We start from the raw sequence: 17678 nt of genomic DNA, 5'->3' as shown, positions 1-17678 counted from the left end.
CAACCTTTGCCATCTCTAGGCAAGCTCCAAGACCACCCCAACCTCTGTCATCGAGCTACAGTACACGGACGCGCCTACGTCTGTGCACACACAGAGGCTGAACTCCAGGACATAGTCGACGTATTTACTGAGGCATACGAAAGCATGGGCCTTACACTAAACATCAGTAAGACAAATGTCCTCCACCAGCCTGTCCTCACTGCACAGCACTGCCCCCCTCCGACATCAAGATCCACAGCGTGGCCCTGGACAACGTGGACCACGTCCCTTATCTCGGGAGCCTCATATCAACAAGAGCAGGCATTGATGACGAGATCCAACACCGCCTCCAGTGCGCCAGTGCAGCCTTCGGCCACCTGAGGAAAAGTGTGTTTGAAGAAACTGTCACCAAACTCATGATCTACAGGGCCGTAGTAATACCTGCCCTTCTGTATGGCTCAGAGACATGGACCATGTACAGTAGACACCTCAAGTCGCTGGAGAAATACCACCAACGATGTCCTCGCAAGATCCGACAAATCCCCTGGGAGGACAGACGCACCAACATTAGCGTCCTCGTCCAGGCCAACATCCCCAGCATTGAAACACTGACCACACTTGATCAGCTCCGCTGGGCAGGCCACATAGTCCGCACTCCAGACACGAGATTCCCAAAGCAAGTGCTCTACTCGGAACTCGTCGACGCAAACAAGCCAAAGGTGGCCAGCGGAAACGTTACAAGGACACCCTCAAAGCCCCCCTGATAAAGTGCGACATCCCCACTGACACCTGGGAGTCCCTGGCCAAAGACCGCCCGAAGTGGAGGAAGTGCATCCAGGAGGGCGCTGAGCTCCTTGAGTCTCGTCGCCGGGAGCATGCAGAAATCAAGCGCAGGCAGCGGAAAGAGCGTGCGGCAAACCAGACTCCCCGCCCACCCTTTCCTTCAACCACTGTCTGTCCCATCTGTGACAGAGACTGTGGTTCTCGTATTGGACTGTACAGCCACCTGAGAACTCATGCTAAGAGTGGAAGCAAGTCTTCCTCGATTCCGAGGGACTGCTTATGATATGTAAGGTCTGTTATGTAAACCAGTAGCTTATTTTAAAGTTGGCTTTTTACTAACCTCGCTATAAACTACTCCAGTTTGTAAATTGCATCCCTACATTTAGAAGGCATAAGCCGAACACAAAAGGTAAAACTTCTGCACAAAATGTTCGATACATCAGCGAGCCTGGGTGTTTTAATCAATTTGGATGCATGCCTCTACTGTACATTGAAATGCTTCCTTTAGGGCCGAAGATAGGGAAATGAGGGAGAGGAGGAAATGTCAAAGGTAAAGGTGTAACTGAATTTAACAAATGATTGATAAAACATTAATCGTAGTTTAATTGGCACTCCATGATGCTGTGGAACATTTCTGTTCTAGGAATGATCTATAATGGAACTTGGCTTATAAATTTAGAAATTTATTACAAAGCTTCGCTGTACACTAAATCTGTAAAGCAACATGGAGTGCCAGTGAAGTCTACTGCAAACACAAATACTTTATTATTGCTTATTAGATTTATAATTTTATATTGCTAGGATATAGAAATGATTAATAGTTGCAGTGAGCTCACTATATATTTTAGATCCCGGGTAGATGGAATTGGTTTGAGTAAGTTTAATGACAAACCACAAGTAATGCAAGTGAATCTCATCAGTATTGGCACTGGGATTTAGGAGAATAAAATTGAAAAACAAAGTTTCATTCTTTTTATACAAGCCAATTCCAAGTTGCAAGTTGGTAGCAATCTCACCTCCGAGTCAGAAGATCGTGGGTTCAAGTCCTACTCCAGAGACCTGAGCACACAATCGAGGCTGATACTCCAATGCAGTAATCAGGGAATGCTGCACTGTTGAAGGTGCCATCTTACAGATGAGATGTTAAACCGGAGTCCTGTTTGCCTTCTCAAGGGGACGTAAAATATGGGGAGTTCCCCCATTGTACTGGCCACTATTTATCCCTCAACCAACAGTACGAAAACAGTTGATCTGGTTATTTATCATATTGCTGTTTGTGGGAACTTGCTGTGCGCAAATTGGCTGCTGCATTTCCTACATTACAATAGTGACTACACTTCATAGAGTACTTTATTGGTTGTATAGTGCTTTGGAACTTCCCGAGGTTGTGAAAGAAGCTATATAAATGCAAGTCTTTATTTTAGTTATTCTGAGTAGGACCAGCGTAAACTTTACTAAGTGCTTCCCTGGGCACTAAATGTTGTGTATCTGTAAAGCATGCATTCCCATGTTCCGCCACCAGGGAGTGCATCCCCTGAAGTCCCAAGGGATCCCAGCATCCCTTGGGAGCACTGTATATAAGCCGGACTGTTCCTTACTCCAGAGTGTCTTAATAAAGACTGAGGTCACTGTTACTTTAACCTTCCTGTGTGCAGTCTCATCTGTGTTAGGAACACAATAACTGGCGACGAGTATACAAATCCAATGTAAAGATGCAGCAAACTGTGGGAATCCTGGAGAAGTTCTCGGAGGGTGAGGACTGGGAAACCTATGTCAAACGGCTAGACCAATGCTTTGTAGCCAACGAGCTGGACAGAGAAGGAAGCGCTACAAAAAAGAGAGCGGTCCTCCTCACGGTCTGCAGGGCATCGACCTACAGCCTCATGAAGAATCTTCTGGCTCCAGTGAAGGTATAGGTTCTACACGTGCCAGCGATCTGAAGGTCAGGAAGTGACAAGCTACATCGCCAAGCTAAGGCGACTTGCAGGACAATGTGAGTTTGATGGCTACCTGGTGCAAATGCTCAGAGACTTTTTGTACTGGGCATTGGCCACGAGACCATCCTACTAAAACTTTTGACTGTAGAGACACCGACCCTCAGTAAGGCCATTGCGATAGTGCAGGCGTTTATGTCCACCAGTGATAACACCAAACAAATCTCTCAGCACACAAGTGCTCGCAATATTCATAAATTAACTGGAACTGTGTTTGCGAGCAGAAATGTACAGGACAGAAACCACGAGTCTGCAACTGCCAGCAGGCCTCAGGTGACCCAGATGACCCAGAGTCCGCAACAAAGGATGAATGCAAGGCAATTCACACCTTGTTGGTGTTGTGGAGGCTTCCATTCAGCCTATTCATGCCGCTTCAAAGGGTATATTTGCAAGAGCTGTGGAACAATGGGGCACTTCCAACAAGCTTGCAGATGAGCTGCAAGCTCTGCAAAACCTGCTAACCACCACATGGCGGAGGAAGATCGGTCCATGGTGGATCAAAGCAATTTTGAGCCTCAGAGAGAGGAGACAGATGCTGAAGTACAAGGGGTGCACACATTTTTGACGAAATGTCCATATATAATGCTAAATGTAAAATTGAATGGCTTACCCGTAGCCATGAAACTGGATACTGGCGTGAGCCAATCCATCATGAGTAAAAAGATGTTTGAGAGACTGTAGTGCAACAAGGCACTCAGACCAGCCCTGAGCCCCATCCACACGAAACTGAGAACATACACCAAAGAGCTCATCACTGTCCTGAGTAGCACCATGGTCAAGGCCGCCTACAAGAGCACGGTGCATGAACTGCCACTCTGGATTGTCCCGGGCGATGGCCCCACACTGATTGGAAGGAGCTGGCTGGGTAAAATCCGCTGGAACTGGGATGACATCCGAGTCCTATCACATGTCGATGAGGCCTCATGTACCCAGGTTCTAAACAAATTTCCTTCCCTTTTTGAGCCAGGCATTGGAAACTCTTCCGGGGTGAAGGTGCGGATCCACTTGCTCTCAGACGCACGACCCATTCACCACAAGGCATGAGCGGTACCTCACATGATGAGGGAGAGAGTGGAAATCGAGCTGGACAGGCTGCAACGCGGGGGCATCATCTCCCCAGTGGAATTCAGCGAGTGGGCCAGCCCGATTGTTCCAGTACTGAAAAGTGATGGCACGGTCAGGATTTGCGGCGATTATAAAGTAACTATTAATCGTTTCTCACTACAGGACCAATACCCGCTACCTAAGGCAGACGACCTATTTGCAACGCTGGCACGAGGCAAGACATTCACCAAGCTCGACCTGACTTCGGCCTACATGACGCAGGAGCTGGAGGAGTCATCGAAAGGCCTCACCTGCATCAACACACACAAGGGACTGTTTATCTACAACAGATGTCCGTTTGGAATTCGGTCGGCTGCAGCAATCTTCCAGAGAAACATAGAGAGCCTACTCAAGTCAGTACCACGCACGGTGGTTTTTCAGGACGACATATTGGTCACAGGTCGATGAGATTGAGCACCTACAAAACCTGGAGGCGGTCCTCCAGCGACTGGATCACGTAGGGCTGCGACTGAAGAGGTCGAAATGCGTCTTCATGGCAACAGAAGTGAAGTTTTTGGGGAGAAAAATTGCGGCGGACGGCATTCGGCTCACAGACGCCAAGGCTGAGGCCACCAGGAATGCGCCCAGGCCACAGAACGTCACGGAGCTGCGGTTGTTCCTGGAACTCCTCAACTATTTTGGTAACTTCCTACTGGGGTTAAGCACCCTCTTAGAGCTTCCACATGTGTTATTGCATAAAGGTGAGAACTGGGTATGGGGAAAAAACCAAGTAATTGATTTTGAGAAAGCCACAAACATTTTATGCTCCAACAAGCTGCTTGTATTGTATAATCCGTGTAAAAGACTTGTGCTAGCATGTGATGCGTCGTCGTACGGAGTCGGGTGTGTATTACAACAAGCTAACATTGCAGGAAAGTTGCAATCTGTCGCCGATGTCTCCAGGAGCTTGTCTAAGGCCGAGAGGACCTACAGCATGATTGAGGAAGCGGCATTGGCGTGTGTGTTCGGGGTAAAGAAAATGCATCAGTACTTGTTTGGCCTCAAATTTGAGCTGGAAAATTATCACAAGCCCCAAATATCCTTGTTCGCTGAAAACAAGGGGATAAATACTAATGCCTCAGCTCACATACAAAGGTGGGCACTCACGCTATCAGCATAGAACTATGCCATCCGCCACAGGCCAGGCACTGAGAACTGTGCGGATGCTCTCAGTCGGCTACAATTGCCCACCACAGGGGTGGAAATGGTGCAGCCTGCAAACTTGTTGATGGTGGCGCAGCCCGCAGACTTTTTGATGGTCATGGAAGCGTTTGAAAATGATAAATCACCTGACACAGCCCGCCAGATTAGGTCTTGAACCGGCCAAGGTCCTCTGCTGTCCCTAGTAAAAAACTGTGTACTGCATGGGAACTGGGCCAGCATCCCTGTTGAAATGCAAGAGCTAATCAAGCTGTTCCAGCGGTGAAAGGACGAGCTGTCCATTCAGGCAGACTGCCTGTTGTTCGGTAACCGCGTAGTGCTACCCAAAAAGGGCAGGGAGACATTCATCTCGGATCGCCACAGCACACACCCGGGTATAGAAATGATGAAAGCGATAGCCAGATCCCACGTGTGGTGGCCCGGTATCGACTCTGACTTAGAGTCCTGTGTACGGCAATGCAGCATGTGTGCTCAGTTGAGCAACGCGCCCAGAGAGGCACCACTAAGTTTGTGGTCCTGGCCCTCCAGGCCTTGGTCAAGGATCCATGTCGACTATGCGGGACCGTTTCTCAGTAAAATGTTCCTGGTAGTGGTGGGTGCTTTTTCAAAATGGATTGAATGTGAAATAATGTCGGGAAGCACCGCCACCGCCACCATTGAAAGCCTGAGGGCCATGTTTGCCACCCACGGCCTGTGTGACATACTGGTCAGTGACAACGGGCCATGTTTCACCAGTGCCGAATTTAAAGAATTCATGACACGCAATGGGATCAAACATGTCACCTCAGCCCTGTTTAAACCAGCCTCCAATGGGCAGGCAGAGCAGGCAGTACAAACAATCAAACAGAGCCTTAAACGAGTCACAGAAGGCTCACTCCAAACCCGCCTGTTCCGAGTACTGCTCAGCTACCGCACGAGACCCCACTTGCTCACAGGGGTGCCCCCGGCTGAGCTACTCATGAAAAGGACACTTAAAACCAGACTCTCGCTGGTTCACCCCAACCTGCATGATCAGGTAGAGAGCAGGCGGCAGCAGCAAAATGTAAATGATGGTCGCGCCACTGTGTCACGGGAAATTGATCTGAATGACCCTGTGTATGTGCTAAACTATGGACATGGTCCCAAGTGGATCGCGGGCACGGTGATAGCCAAAGAAGGGAGTAGGGTGTTTGTAGTCAAACTAGACAATGGACAAATTTGCAGAAAGCACCTGGACCAAACGAGGCTGCGGTTCACAGACTGCCCTGAACAACCCACAGCAGACTGCACCTTTTTCGAGCACACAACACACACCCAAAGGATCAATAACACCACGCCGGACCAGGAAATCGAACCCATCATGCCCAACAGTCCAGCAAGGCCAGGCTCACCTAGCAGCCCTGCAGGACCAACAACACGCCAGCCCAGCGAGGGCACAGCCAACACACCAGAACAGACATTTATACCGAGGCGGTCCACCAGGGAAAGAAAGGCTCCCGAACGCCTCACCTTGTAAATAGTTTTCACTTTGACTTTGGGGGGGGGAGGCGCGGGGGAGGTGATGCTGTGTATCTGTAAAGCATGCACTCCCATGTTCCGCCACCAGGGAGTGCATCCCCTGAAGTCCCAAGGGATCCCAGCATCCCTTGGGGGCACTGTATATAAGCCAGCCCCCGAAGGCCTGTTCCTCACTCTGGAGTGTCTAATTAAAGACTGAGGTCACTGCTACTTTAACCTCCCTGTGTGCAGTCTCATCTGTGTTAGGAACACAATACTAAATTTGCCAGTTGAGTGAATCAAAGCAAGAAATGAAAGGAAATTGGTCAATATTACAGTCTTAGAGAACAGCGGTAAGTTATGTGAGCGAGGAACTCTGATGACACCATGCCGAGATGCTCAGAACTATTTCTGACACTTTAATTATTTTCTTTTGTGTGCATAGAAGGAACTCACCTTCTTACAGCTCAACATTAGATAAAATTGAAACTCGACTGTTTACCTCTACCAAATAAGGCACAAAATTAACTATAAACATAAGGGACTGCTGTAACTCATTCTGCACGATTTTCTGAGGATATACATGTGAAGAAGAGGTTGTAAAATATTCAATCGTGCAAAAACTAAATATATAGGGAAATTCTCTTTCACGCTCGTAATTATAAGGTTGTTTAGGACTCTATGAATAAATTTGGAACACAATATTTACACTGGCTTGACTAAAGTAGGTGGCCAATTGACAGACTGGCAACTGTAGTGAGAAGCATAGAAAGAAACTGCAGGACTGAACACTGACCATTACAATGACCACTTTGAAAAACTGTTAAACTAATTTAAACCGTGTTAACTTTATTTTATTACAAAGCTCCTACCCCTCCAGCCCATCAGTTCAGAGAAGAAAAAGAGCTTTTATCTTGTCGTTCCCATTGAATTTCTAACTAGATATTCCATCAGTGATTGTGTCACAGTGCATTACTGAAGTTACTTCACAAGTACAATGGTTTCTCATACACCTGAAGAAATGTCAGTAATGCATCGTATATTTTGCGGATAGCCTGTGGGCGAGTCATTTTTCAGGTTTAATCATGTTCTGAAATTGCATAGTAACATCCCTCCCTTCTAAGGCAATATAGTAATTGCTGAGTATTTTCAACATATCTGTGCAGTCCTTTCACAACAATCTGTGACCAGTACAGACGTTAATTGCATACAAACTTTTACTTTGCCATATGAGAAATGGTTTTTAAAACTGAACTTGGCCTAGGTCAGGAATTGCAAATGTGCGAGTCGTCTTATGTATTGAGGTATAGTTACTTACATTTTTACATAAGGATCTGAGTAGCCATTTGCATCCATGGCTGCTAAATGTGCACATCGTGCAATGCCAACGACTAGCCCAGTTTTCTGTGAGCTGTACTTCAAAGAGATGAGAATCCGGCCACGCTCCTCCAGTGACTTGTCCTCCGTTTTGTCTATCTGAAAGGAGGTATAGTGTTACATTTACCATTTAACCAACAGAGAAATGCCAAGTGCCGACACATGCAGAAGAACAGGTTACAGATGCTCAACGAACTGAATTTTTGTTCAAATAATCAATACAGTATCTATACAATAGCTTGTCACAACACACTTACTTAGTATCAGTTTGGGATACTGCCTTGCATACTGAAATGGTAATTAGAGACCAATTCTTCCCTCTCCTCATATCCTGGGTTTGTGCCCAGTTTGCACTTTTAGACCCTGTTAATGCAGACAGTGGAAAGTTGATCGCCATCATAGGGATAGTAGGAGATGAAGGCAGATCAGTTGCTCCTCCCAAGTGATCGCAGACTTATTCTTGGAAATGTGCGCCGTCAAGACCAGCAAAAATTCAAACTCATTCTTTACATTAAAATTGTTGAAATGCCCCATAATTTTGATAATTTAAATCGATGGAACATGCAAGGATGTAAAATTAATTCTCATTTGCAAGAGGGCCCATAGAAAAGTAGCAATCTAACTAGTTTTCAGTTACTTGAGGGGGCATTTACATTACAACTGAAGCATTGGTAAAAAGCACTGTCGCTTCGCACTGATGTATGTGCAGCCTGACTCCAGAGTCAGGCCACTAGAGTGAAGAGAACTCTCGCCCCACATCACTGTTCACATCTTCACACCTGATTTACTCTGCACAAGCTGGTACAAAGCTGAAATCGCTTCACACTGATGTTAAACTTGTAGTGCAGATGCACTGTTAAATACTGGAATCTGTGATATACAGGTATGTGAGGAGAGTCCACACGGTCATGCTTCATTTGCTAAATAGAACTCAAGTAAGGATTTGTTTACTGAGTATTCAGTGGGGTAAATTAGACTTTGTGATAGTATAAAACGGGTTTTTAGAGATTCAACAGCCCATTTTACATTTCTCTCGATTTTTATTTCCATTACAACAGGCTGCTTGTTTGCTAACACCCATTTTACACAACATAAAGTTAAAATTATCCCATATATGCAAGTAATAATTCGGATGAGCCTATGGAAAAAGGATTTTGAAAGGAAACTTATATATATATATATATATATATATATTATACACAACGATATCTATATATTGATGAAAATGGGTGTTTATTAATTGACTGTTTTGTCTCTCGCCTCACCTTTAAAATCCTTGTTCTCTACCGCCCATCCAGGCACCATGCCAAGTTTTTCACCGAGATATCGTCACTACTTTCTTCCCTCAGCCTCTGCACAGAGCGACTTCTCATCCTCAGTAATTTCAAACTCCATCTCAACTCATCATACCCTCTCTCCTCTGAGTTCATTAGCCTCCTATCCTCTGTTAATCTCTCTCTCCATATAAACTTCCCTACCTATATTTACAGCCACCCCCTCAACTTCGTCGGCTCACGTGGCCTCGCTGCTCCCATCGTGTCATTCACAGATAAGGGTCTCTCTGGTCACTTCCATGTATCCCTCTCCACTTACACCACCCTCCCAACCCCACTTCCTTCTGGGTCCGCCCTTGGAAAAAACTCTTCCCCCAAATCACTTACAATGGTACTTTCAAATTCCCAACTGTCTAGCCTTTAGCTTTCCATTCTGCAGCTACCGATCTGCTCAATCACACCCTCACCTCCACCTTTGATGGCCATTAACCCATTACTCTCTCTCACCCTGGTCACTCCCGCTACTACAGCCCTCATCTCCGCTCCCTTAAGTCCAAGGGATGCAGACTTGAACATTTATGGCGGACAACTGGTTTAACCATTTATTACCAGAATTGGCTGTACCACATAAAGCACTATCAAGTTTTGCTCTCCTCTGCCAAAACTGCTCACTGTTCCAAGATCATCCTCCTATTTCTCATCTACATGCTGCTCCTTGGTGACATCATCCAAAAACATGACAGGTTCTAAATGTACACTGATGACACCAAACTCACCACCACCTCTCTCAATCCCTGCACTGTCTCTGATTTGTCACACTGCTTATCCGACATCCTGGTGCTGGATGAGTAAAAATTTCCTCCAACTAAATATTGGACAGGCTGAAGCCATTGTCTTCAGTCACCACCACAAACTCCAATCCCTAGCCACTGACTCCATCCCTCTCCCTGGCCACTGTCTGAGGCTGAACCAGACCATTCACAACCTTGGTGTCCCATTTGACCCTGAGGTTTACTTCTGACCACATATCCGCTCCATCACCAAAACTGCCTAATTCCACTTCCGTAACATCGCCCGTCTCTGACACCACCTCAACTCATCTGCTGCTGAAACACTCATCCCTGTCTTTGTTACTTCTGAGCTTGACTATTCCAATGCTATCCTGGCCGGCCTCCCATTTTCCACCCAACATAACTATGTGCTCATTCAAAACTCTGCTGCCTCTGTTATAACTCACATTAAGTCCTGTTTTCCCATCACCCCAGTGCTTGCTGACCTACATTTGCCCCTGGACCAGCAATGCCGTGATCTAAAAATTCTCATCAATGTTTTTAAATTGCTTCGTGGCCTCGCCCCTCCCTATCTCTGTACCCTCCTCCAGCCTTATAACCCTCTGAGATCTCCACGCTCCTCCGATTCTGGCCTCTTGTGCAACCACGATTTTAATCACTCCACCATTGGCAGCCGCGCCTTCAGTTGCCTCGGCCCTAAGCTTTGGAATTCCCTCCTTAAAGCACTCTGCCTCTCTACCTACCTACCTTCCGTTAAGACACACTTCAAAATCTACCTCTTTACAATCCTAACATCCTTATGTGGCTCGGTGTCAAATTTTGTTTGACATCGATCCTGTGAAGCGCCTTGGGGTGTTTTACTACGTTAAAGGTGCTACATAAATGCAAGTTATTGTTGTTGCCAAAGGTAAGTGGTGACAGTAAATAATAATACAATGAGCCCTCTCACCCCCAACAAAAAGGTGCGATATGCAGTCAGATATCTCTGTTTACAGGATATCTACGTGCTGTTCTATTGATTTAAATTGTCACCTAAGTCCTCTTTGTGTTAAGTACCATTTTTCTTCTTCACTCTCAAAGCACTATCATCTTCATTAAGAGTTGCTTACATTGTAATTCATGTCTGTTGGAATTAGACAAAGATGCCAACAACAGGATGAGATGCTCGGCAGACATTTGGGAAAAGCTACGTTTTCTTATCAGTTCCTCAACCAAATAAAGTTCCTACGGGGGAATGGGGCAACTTAAACCATCCCAGCTGGTGGGAAGAGGACAGCGTGCAGTTAAAATAGCAATGCAAAAGCTTACCACTTTGTTCCAGTTCGATTCCCGCATGCCGCCATTTAACTGGGACTTAAGTTTAGGCTGCAGAAGCACCTGCATGACTCATTACTATTTGATAATTGGGGTGCGATGATGTCTGATTACATCTCAAGAAATTATTGGTTACTTTGGGAAGCTGTGTTGTACAACTTTAGAACTAAACCTTTCCTGACCATTCCTCCGGATATGGCTCCTATTTTCACTCCATCAAGTCCAAGGGACCTAGACCTGAGTGAATCTGGTGCACAACTGGTTTAACCCTCCAGCATCAGATCTGGCTGGACCACAACAAGAGCTATTGGGTCTCACTCTCCCCAGCAATCTCCAGGATCATCCTGGAGAGCAGAGATAACACCGGCTTCTTCCTCCACTATTAACCATCTCTTTAAACCCCTTTCCCTTACCCACCAAGCCAAACATTCCCCCAGGCACTCTCCTATTATAGTCTTGAACCTGAGTATTTCTCTAGTTTCTTTCCTATTTCCCTTCATGCCCTCACCAGGCTCATCCGAGCCCACACTGCTCCCTTGACCCCAATCTCACTAAACCATAAACTGACAAACTTCCCTTCCTGGCCCTCATGTAACAGACATTGTAAATGGTTCCTTTTGCTCATGGACTGACCCCTTCCCCTTTCAAAACTGCCATCATCACCCTCCCTTCTCAAAATGCCCACACCCTTTGACTTCTCTTATCCTTGCAAACTTACATCCCATCTCCGACCACCCTTTCCTCTCCAAAGTCCTTGAACATTGGTCATAGTGTTGTCGCCACCCAATCTGTACCCAACTTCCCCGCAAGTCCTTGACTGAACCTCTCCAATCAGATTTTCACCCCTGCCACAGCACCTAAATGCTCTAACCCAAGTCACAAATGACATCCTCTGTGGCTGCGACCGTGATGCACTATTCCTCCTCATGCTTCTTAATCTCTCTGCATCCTTTGACCCAGTCGTCCACTCCATCCTCCCCCAATGTCTCTTTGCCATTGTCCAGCTCAGTGGATGCGTTCTCACTTAGCTTCTTACTTATTTGATCATAGTGAGAGCAACTCTGGGAATGGCTTTTCTTCCCATCTCACACGTTAACTCTGGATTCCCCAAGGATCTATCCCTGGCCCCTTCCTCTTCTTCATTTACATGCTGCGACAGCATCCACTGAACCGGGGACAGCTTCCACATGTATGCTGATGACATCCAGTTCCAACTCTCCACCACCTCTCGGGACAGTGTTGTCAGCCTGTTTGTCCATCATCCAGTCCTAGATGAGTCACTACTTTCTCCAGTTAAATGTTGGGGAAACCAAAGCCTGCATCTTCGTCCCCCGCTACAAACTCCATACCCTTCATTCTCATGTTTAAATCTCTTTGTGTGTTATGATTAAACTTCCTGAGAAAAAGTATAGTATTGGGGTTAACCTTTATGTCTGAAATTGCACCAGGATATTTAAGGTTTTTGAGATTACAAACATTAACAGACATCTTTGATCAATCATTAAGGAAGAGACCTGCCTTTTTCATTATAATCTTTCTCTGAAAAAAGAATGATGCTGGGAAAATGGGATATCTTTCAATGGTATTTGTATTCATGATCTCTTACAGTACAGATCACATATCTTGTGTACCAGAGAAACCGATCTTGTGCTTTATAGTGGGAAGCTTCAAGATACCCTGATATATTTTGAAGCTGAAAGGAAAATGAGTGTCTAGTTGGTTAATGACAATGAAGAACTTACAATTATGGCCTCCAAGTGATTAATCAATACAAAAGGGATTAACACTCACTGGCAGCTGTTTCTCCAGGCAAATGTTGAAATTCTTCGTTTGATTTGGCTTTAATTTTTTCAGTGGAATTCTGGTCTCACCAATAAACTCGTTATGACGGAATTTATCTTCATCACATACTGAAATTCTACAACAATAAAAATGCAGGCATTACCAGCAATTATTTTGGCACCAGTGACATTGTTGAATAAACATTAGGTAAGAAAACTATGCCTGACACTTATCTTAGAAATGATAAACGTGATTATAATGAACAAACACCATGTTATTAATAAACCTATTAATCCTTCAATCAGTACGTGTACAATAATACATTCCAGGAAGGAAATAAGAAGGCTGAGGTTCATACAATGTTTATAAGTCACAGGAGCAACATTTGAGCAGTTTATGTTGGGTTTTCGTATAAGAAACACAATCTCAATATTTGCTTAAAAGCGGAGGGCATGGAAAGCAGCACAGACAACTGTACAAGACCGTAGAAGGACACATATTTAGCAGAATAAGCTGACAGGTAGCAGGTGCAATTTAATGTGGATAAGATAATAAATTTTGCAATGAAAAGTACACAATTTATGAGAAGATGCTGAAGGGTGTGAATGCAAAGAGAGACCGAAAAGTTCAAATACATCATTTGTTGAAAGTGCAAGTTCAGATTGTGAAAGTCATATAAAAGGCCAGTAACATTTTGGGTTTTATAACTAGGCGCATAAAATACAAGTACGAAGAGACAATGATAGATTTGTGCAATGCAATAATTGGGCAACAGATAGAAGGCGGTGTGCAGTTTTGGGCACCTCATTACAAAAAGTGCATTAAAGCCACAGAGAGTATACAATGTAGATTCACAAAGATGATGCCAGGAACGGAAAACTATAGTTATGTGGAGAGACTTGAGATGCTGGAAGTGTTTCCACTGGAGCACAGAAGGCCAAGAGCAGATTTAATAGAGATTTTAAAATTAAGAAGTGTTTTGTTAGGCTGAATAGGAAAAGACCTTGGGCTGGAAATAGCCTTCTGCCCTATTTGGGACGCATAATTCGAATTAATCAAATTATCACCACCCGGCAGGAGTCGGAGGGAAGAGGCACTTTAACTTTGTCACTGTCTCCCAGCACTTTGGAACGGTGTTTGAGGTGATGTAGGGGTGGGTTTGCGTTGGGAGCAGGGCAGTGATGACATCAGCGCGACATGGACGTGCCGCGTCATGCTGATGCGTAGCAACGTCCCTCCCTTTCACTTAAAGGGGAAGGAGGCTGCGCGTCTGAGTGAGGCCTCCTTGCTGCCCACTGCACTACCAGGAGAGGGGGGTGCTGGGTTGTCCATTTGCAGCCCAACCGAACTAGCAACCGCTACTGTTGGGCCGACTGCAGAGTTGACTGACAATTAAAACAAAACGGTGGCCGCGGCAGTGCACCCTCCCATTTAAGGGCGGCCGCACCGCCCAGCCACTGGCTGTGCTCCCGCGAGGAATTTCCCCCATGTTGCGGAGAAGGGGGTCATCGCTGGGCGGTAAGAGGTTGGCGCGCCGGGCGGGGTGGAAAGTCAGGGTATGGTGGAAACCCGTTTTTGTCGCCCCCAACCCGGGGGCAATTGCGGATGGGTTATACCTTCCGCCTTGCCCCCGGTCGGTAAGGCCTTACCGCCGCTTTTAAAGGGCCTTAAAAAAGGGGGCAATTTCGACCCCCATTTCTTCTGGTTGGGGAGGGAGTAACAAAGGTTGTTCAATTCAAAACTGTCAGATTGAGGAGAGGGGTTTGGAGAAATTTCTTTACACGGAGTTGTTAAGAGCATGGACTGCTTTGCCACATAGATTGGTTGAGACAGTGACAATTGTATTTTTAAGCGAACAGTGTACAAATATTTAAAATAGAGGAAGGTGAAGGATAATGGGGAGAGAACCAGACAACTGGATTAGTTTGGGATTGCTCTAGCAAAGAGCCAGCACAGGCATGATGGGCCAAATGGTCTCCTTCTGTACTATATACTTGCCCCTTTCATTACAGAAAGATGCATCAGCTCACACAAAACTATTAGGGACAAAAAGAGAGGCATTTATTTTAGGTATATGGCCATTTTAAAAAAGCAATTGAAGCATATTAAAAGTGAAACCTTCAGTGTGATTAGAGTGAAGTACCCTCAAATTATAACTAGCAAAAATGATCTGCTTCAAACTTGTAACCACATCAAATTTTCCATTTGCTCTGTACTCAAATGTAAGTTTTCTAGATTATAAAAACAATATTTAGATGCTACATCAATTTATTGGTCAGTATTTATGTAAAAATCAAGCTCAAAATACCGAAAATGCAATAATGTTCCATTGCTACCATCGCAGCAAGCTACAAAGCATTAGTCATGTAGCTGGTTTTTCCAAATCAATAGCAGTGATTTTTGCTGCACAATCAATTCAATACAAGTGTAGAACTTCCTTTTATCCTTGTCAAATGTCAAGTTCTTTTAAAAATGAAAATACAGTGAATTTAATAGGAACTTGAAAAAGAATTGAGAAGAAATTAACAGTGTGCGATTTTGGTCAACACTGAGTCATCAGCTCAACTACCAATACAGCATCAGCAGACTGGACAAGGTTCCATGAATTAAAAATAAAATAAACATTTGTTGAAGAGAAAAAACACATTTCTGCAGCATTAATAGTAACTTTAGTGACATCTTATCTGAAATGCAACAATTAATATGAATGATCAGAATTATACTTCCCCTATGACATCTGAAGGACATGACAACAATAATCCAATTATATAACGTATTCAAGGTAATCAAATGCCCCAAAGTGCTATACAGAGGCAAAAATGACCAGAACTGACACGTGCAGAAAGGAGAATTAAGGCATGTGACCTCAATTAAAGAAGTAGGTTTTGGTAAGTTTTTTGAAGAAGGCAGAGGAGGGAGCAAAAATGCTTCAGAGTGCAGGGCCAAAATGGCTGATGTCAGTATAGCCAAAACTGAGGCAGATAGAAAAGGCAATGCAAAGAAGGATAGAGAACTGGAAGAGTGAAGGGTGCAAACAGGTCAATGGGACTGCATAAGATTGCAAAGGTTGGGAGGGGTAAGGCTATAAATACAGTTGTAAATATAGACAAGGATTTTTAAATGTATATACAGGCGGCTAGACAGCCAATGAAGGCTAGCATGCACAGGGTAATAATGGAGTAGGATTTAGCGCGATAGGACGATGATCCTTGGAGTTTTGGATGAAGTGCAATTATGGAAGGGCAGAACTCGGGAAACTGGTAACAAGGGCATTTCTGGAGGTGACAAAGGCATGGATAAAAGCTTCAGCAGCAATCGGGATGTGGTAGAAGCAGAGGCAATCAATGTGGAAATTGGCTGATTTGGCGCTAGAAAGGATTTGAAGCTTAGCTCAAAGTCAAACAGGGCAACAAGAGTTAACACAGTCAGCATTCATCTGAGGGAACTGCTAGAGAGGGTGGCAGTCAGGTGCAGAGTTTTAGGCAGGAGCCTTACGGAATAAGCTTTGTTCTTGCTAATGTTGAGCTCAAGTAAATTCTCGGTGAGTCAAGAGTGTTGGCAGAGAGATGAAGCTGGGTGTCATCAGCGTGCAGATGAAAACTGATTCCATGACTGTGCATGCTGTCACCAAAGGGCAACATGTAGATAAGGAAAAAAAGGGGACCAAGGATGCATTCTTGAGGCATACCAAACATGACCTTATGGGGAAGACTGTAAAACCAACAGAGAAGACGTGCTGGCTTTACTGCGGCAGGTAAAAGTGGAACCAGGTTGCAGTGTTTGCACAGGTGCAGACCACAGAAAAGAGGTGGAGGAGAAGGATGGAGATGAATGCCACAAAGGTCAAGGATGAGGAGGAGGACAGAGCAGCATGGTCAGAGGCACAATGTCATTGGTGGTTTTGACGAGGGTAGGCTTAGTGCTGTGACAAGGGCAGAAAGATTCAAAAAGGGTGTGAGGGAAGAGGTGGATAGAATCTTCGATCATGAAGATATGTTCAAAGACTTTTAGAAAATGTTCACAGAACTTCAAAGATGTTATAAGTGAGTTTACAAGAAAGAATTTCTTCCAGCTCTGCAGAACTTGACAATGATCAACAGCTATGCTAAATTTTCAAAGGAATCAATTTACAACCCAACAATAGACACCTTAGTACAGCCATTTTTCAAGAAGTGTTGGATATATCAATAACATTGAATGCAAGGCCACAGTTACGTTGCATCACTTCATCGCTGTCACACTCGCTACAATTAATTGTTCAATATTAGGATATGGATGGATTCAAAACTGAAGAGAAAGGATTTTGCCATTAAAAGTATTGATTGTATGGCCTGATTATAACTATGTCACAATTCACTCCATCTAACTTTGCTAAAAAAAAACCCTGCTAATTCTACATTTGTCTGCTCAAATATTTGAGTAAGAGTTATTTTTTTCTCCAGACCCTCACGAATAAAATAGCCTGTGTGTTTGCATTACACTTCAGTCCTGCATAAGTAAATATGCAATTGAATTTGTTACAGGGAAAATTGAAAACATTTTCCTGAACAATCAAGAATGGAATCATAGCAAACACCAGAAGTGATCAAATGCGGCAGCTGAGCGAGGCTCAAACATTAGAAAGGTAATTGACAGAAAATGTT

General features: G+C 44.7%; 1 protein-coding gene across 1 annotated transcript in view; it reads right to left on the bottom strand.

Moving 5' to 3' along the window:
• LOC139226421 (double C2-like domain-containing protein beta) overlaps positions 1–17678 on the bottom strand; it is a 317662-nt gene that overhangs the window by 78631 nt on the left and 221353 nt on the right. The window contains exons 5-6 of the mRNA XM_070857182.1: positions 13045–13171; positions 7816–7973 (exon numbers count right to left, since the gene is read on the bottom strand). Of these exons, the coding sequence (XP_070713283.1) occupies positions 7816–7973; positions 13045–13171 (285 nt within the window). The remainder of the gene's footprint in view (positions 1–7815; positions 7974–13044; positions 13172–17678) is intronic.

Source organism: Pristiophorus japonicus, chromosome 16 (assembly GCF_044704955.1).
Source record: "Pristiophorus japonicus isolate sPriJap1 chromosome 16, sPriJap1.hap1, whole genome shotgun sequence".
NCBI lineage: Eukaryota > Metazoa > Chordata > Chondrichthyes > Pristiophoridae > Pristiophorus > Pristiophorus japonicus.
This window is presented reverse-complemented; position numbering and strand designations above follow the sequence as displayed.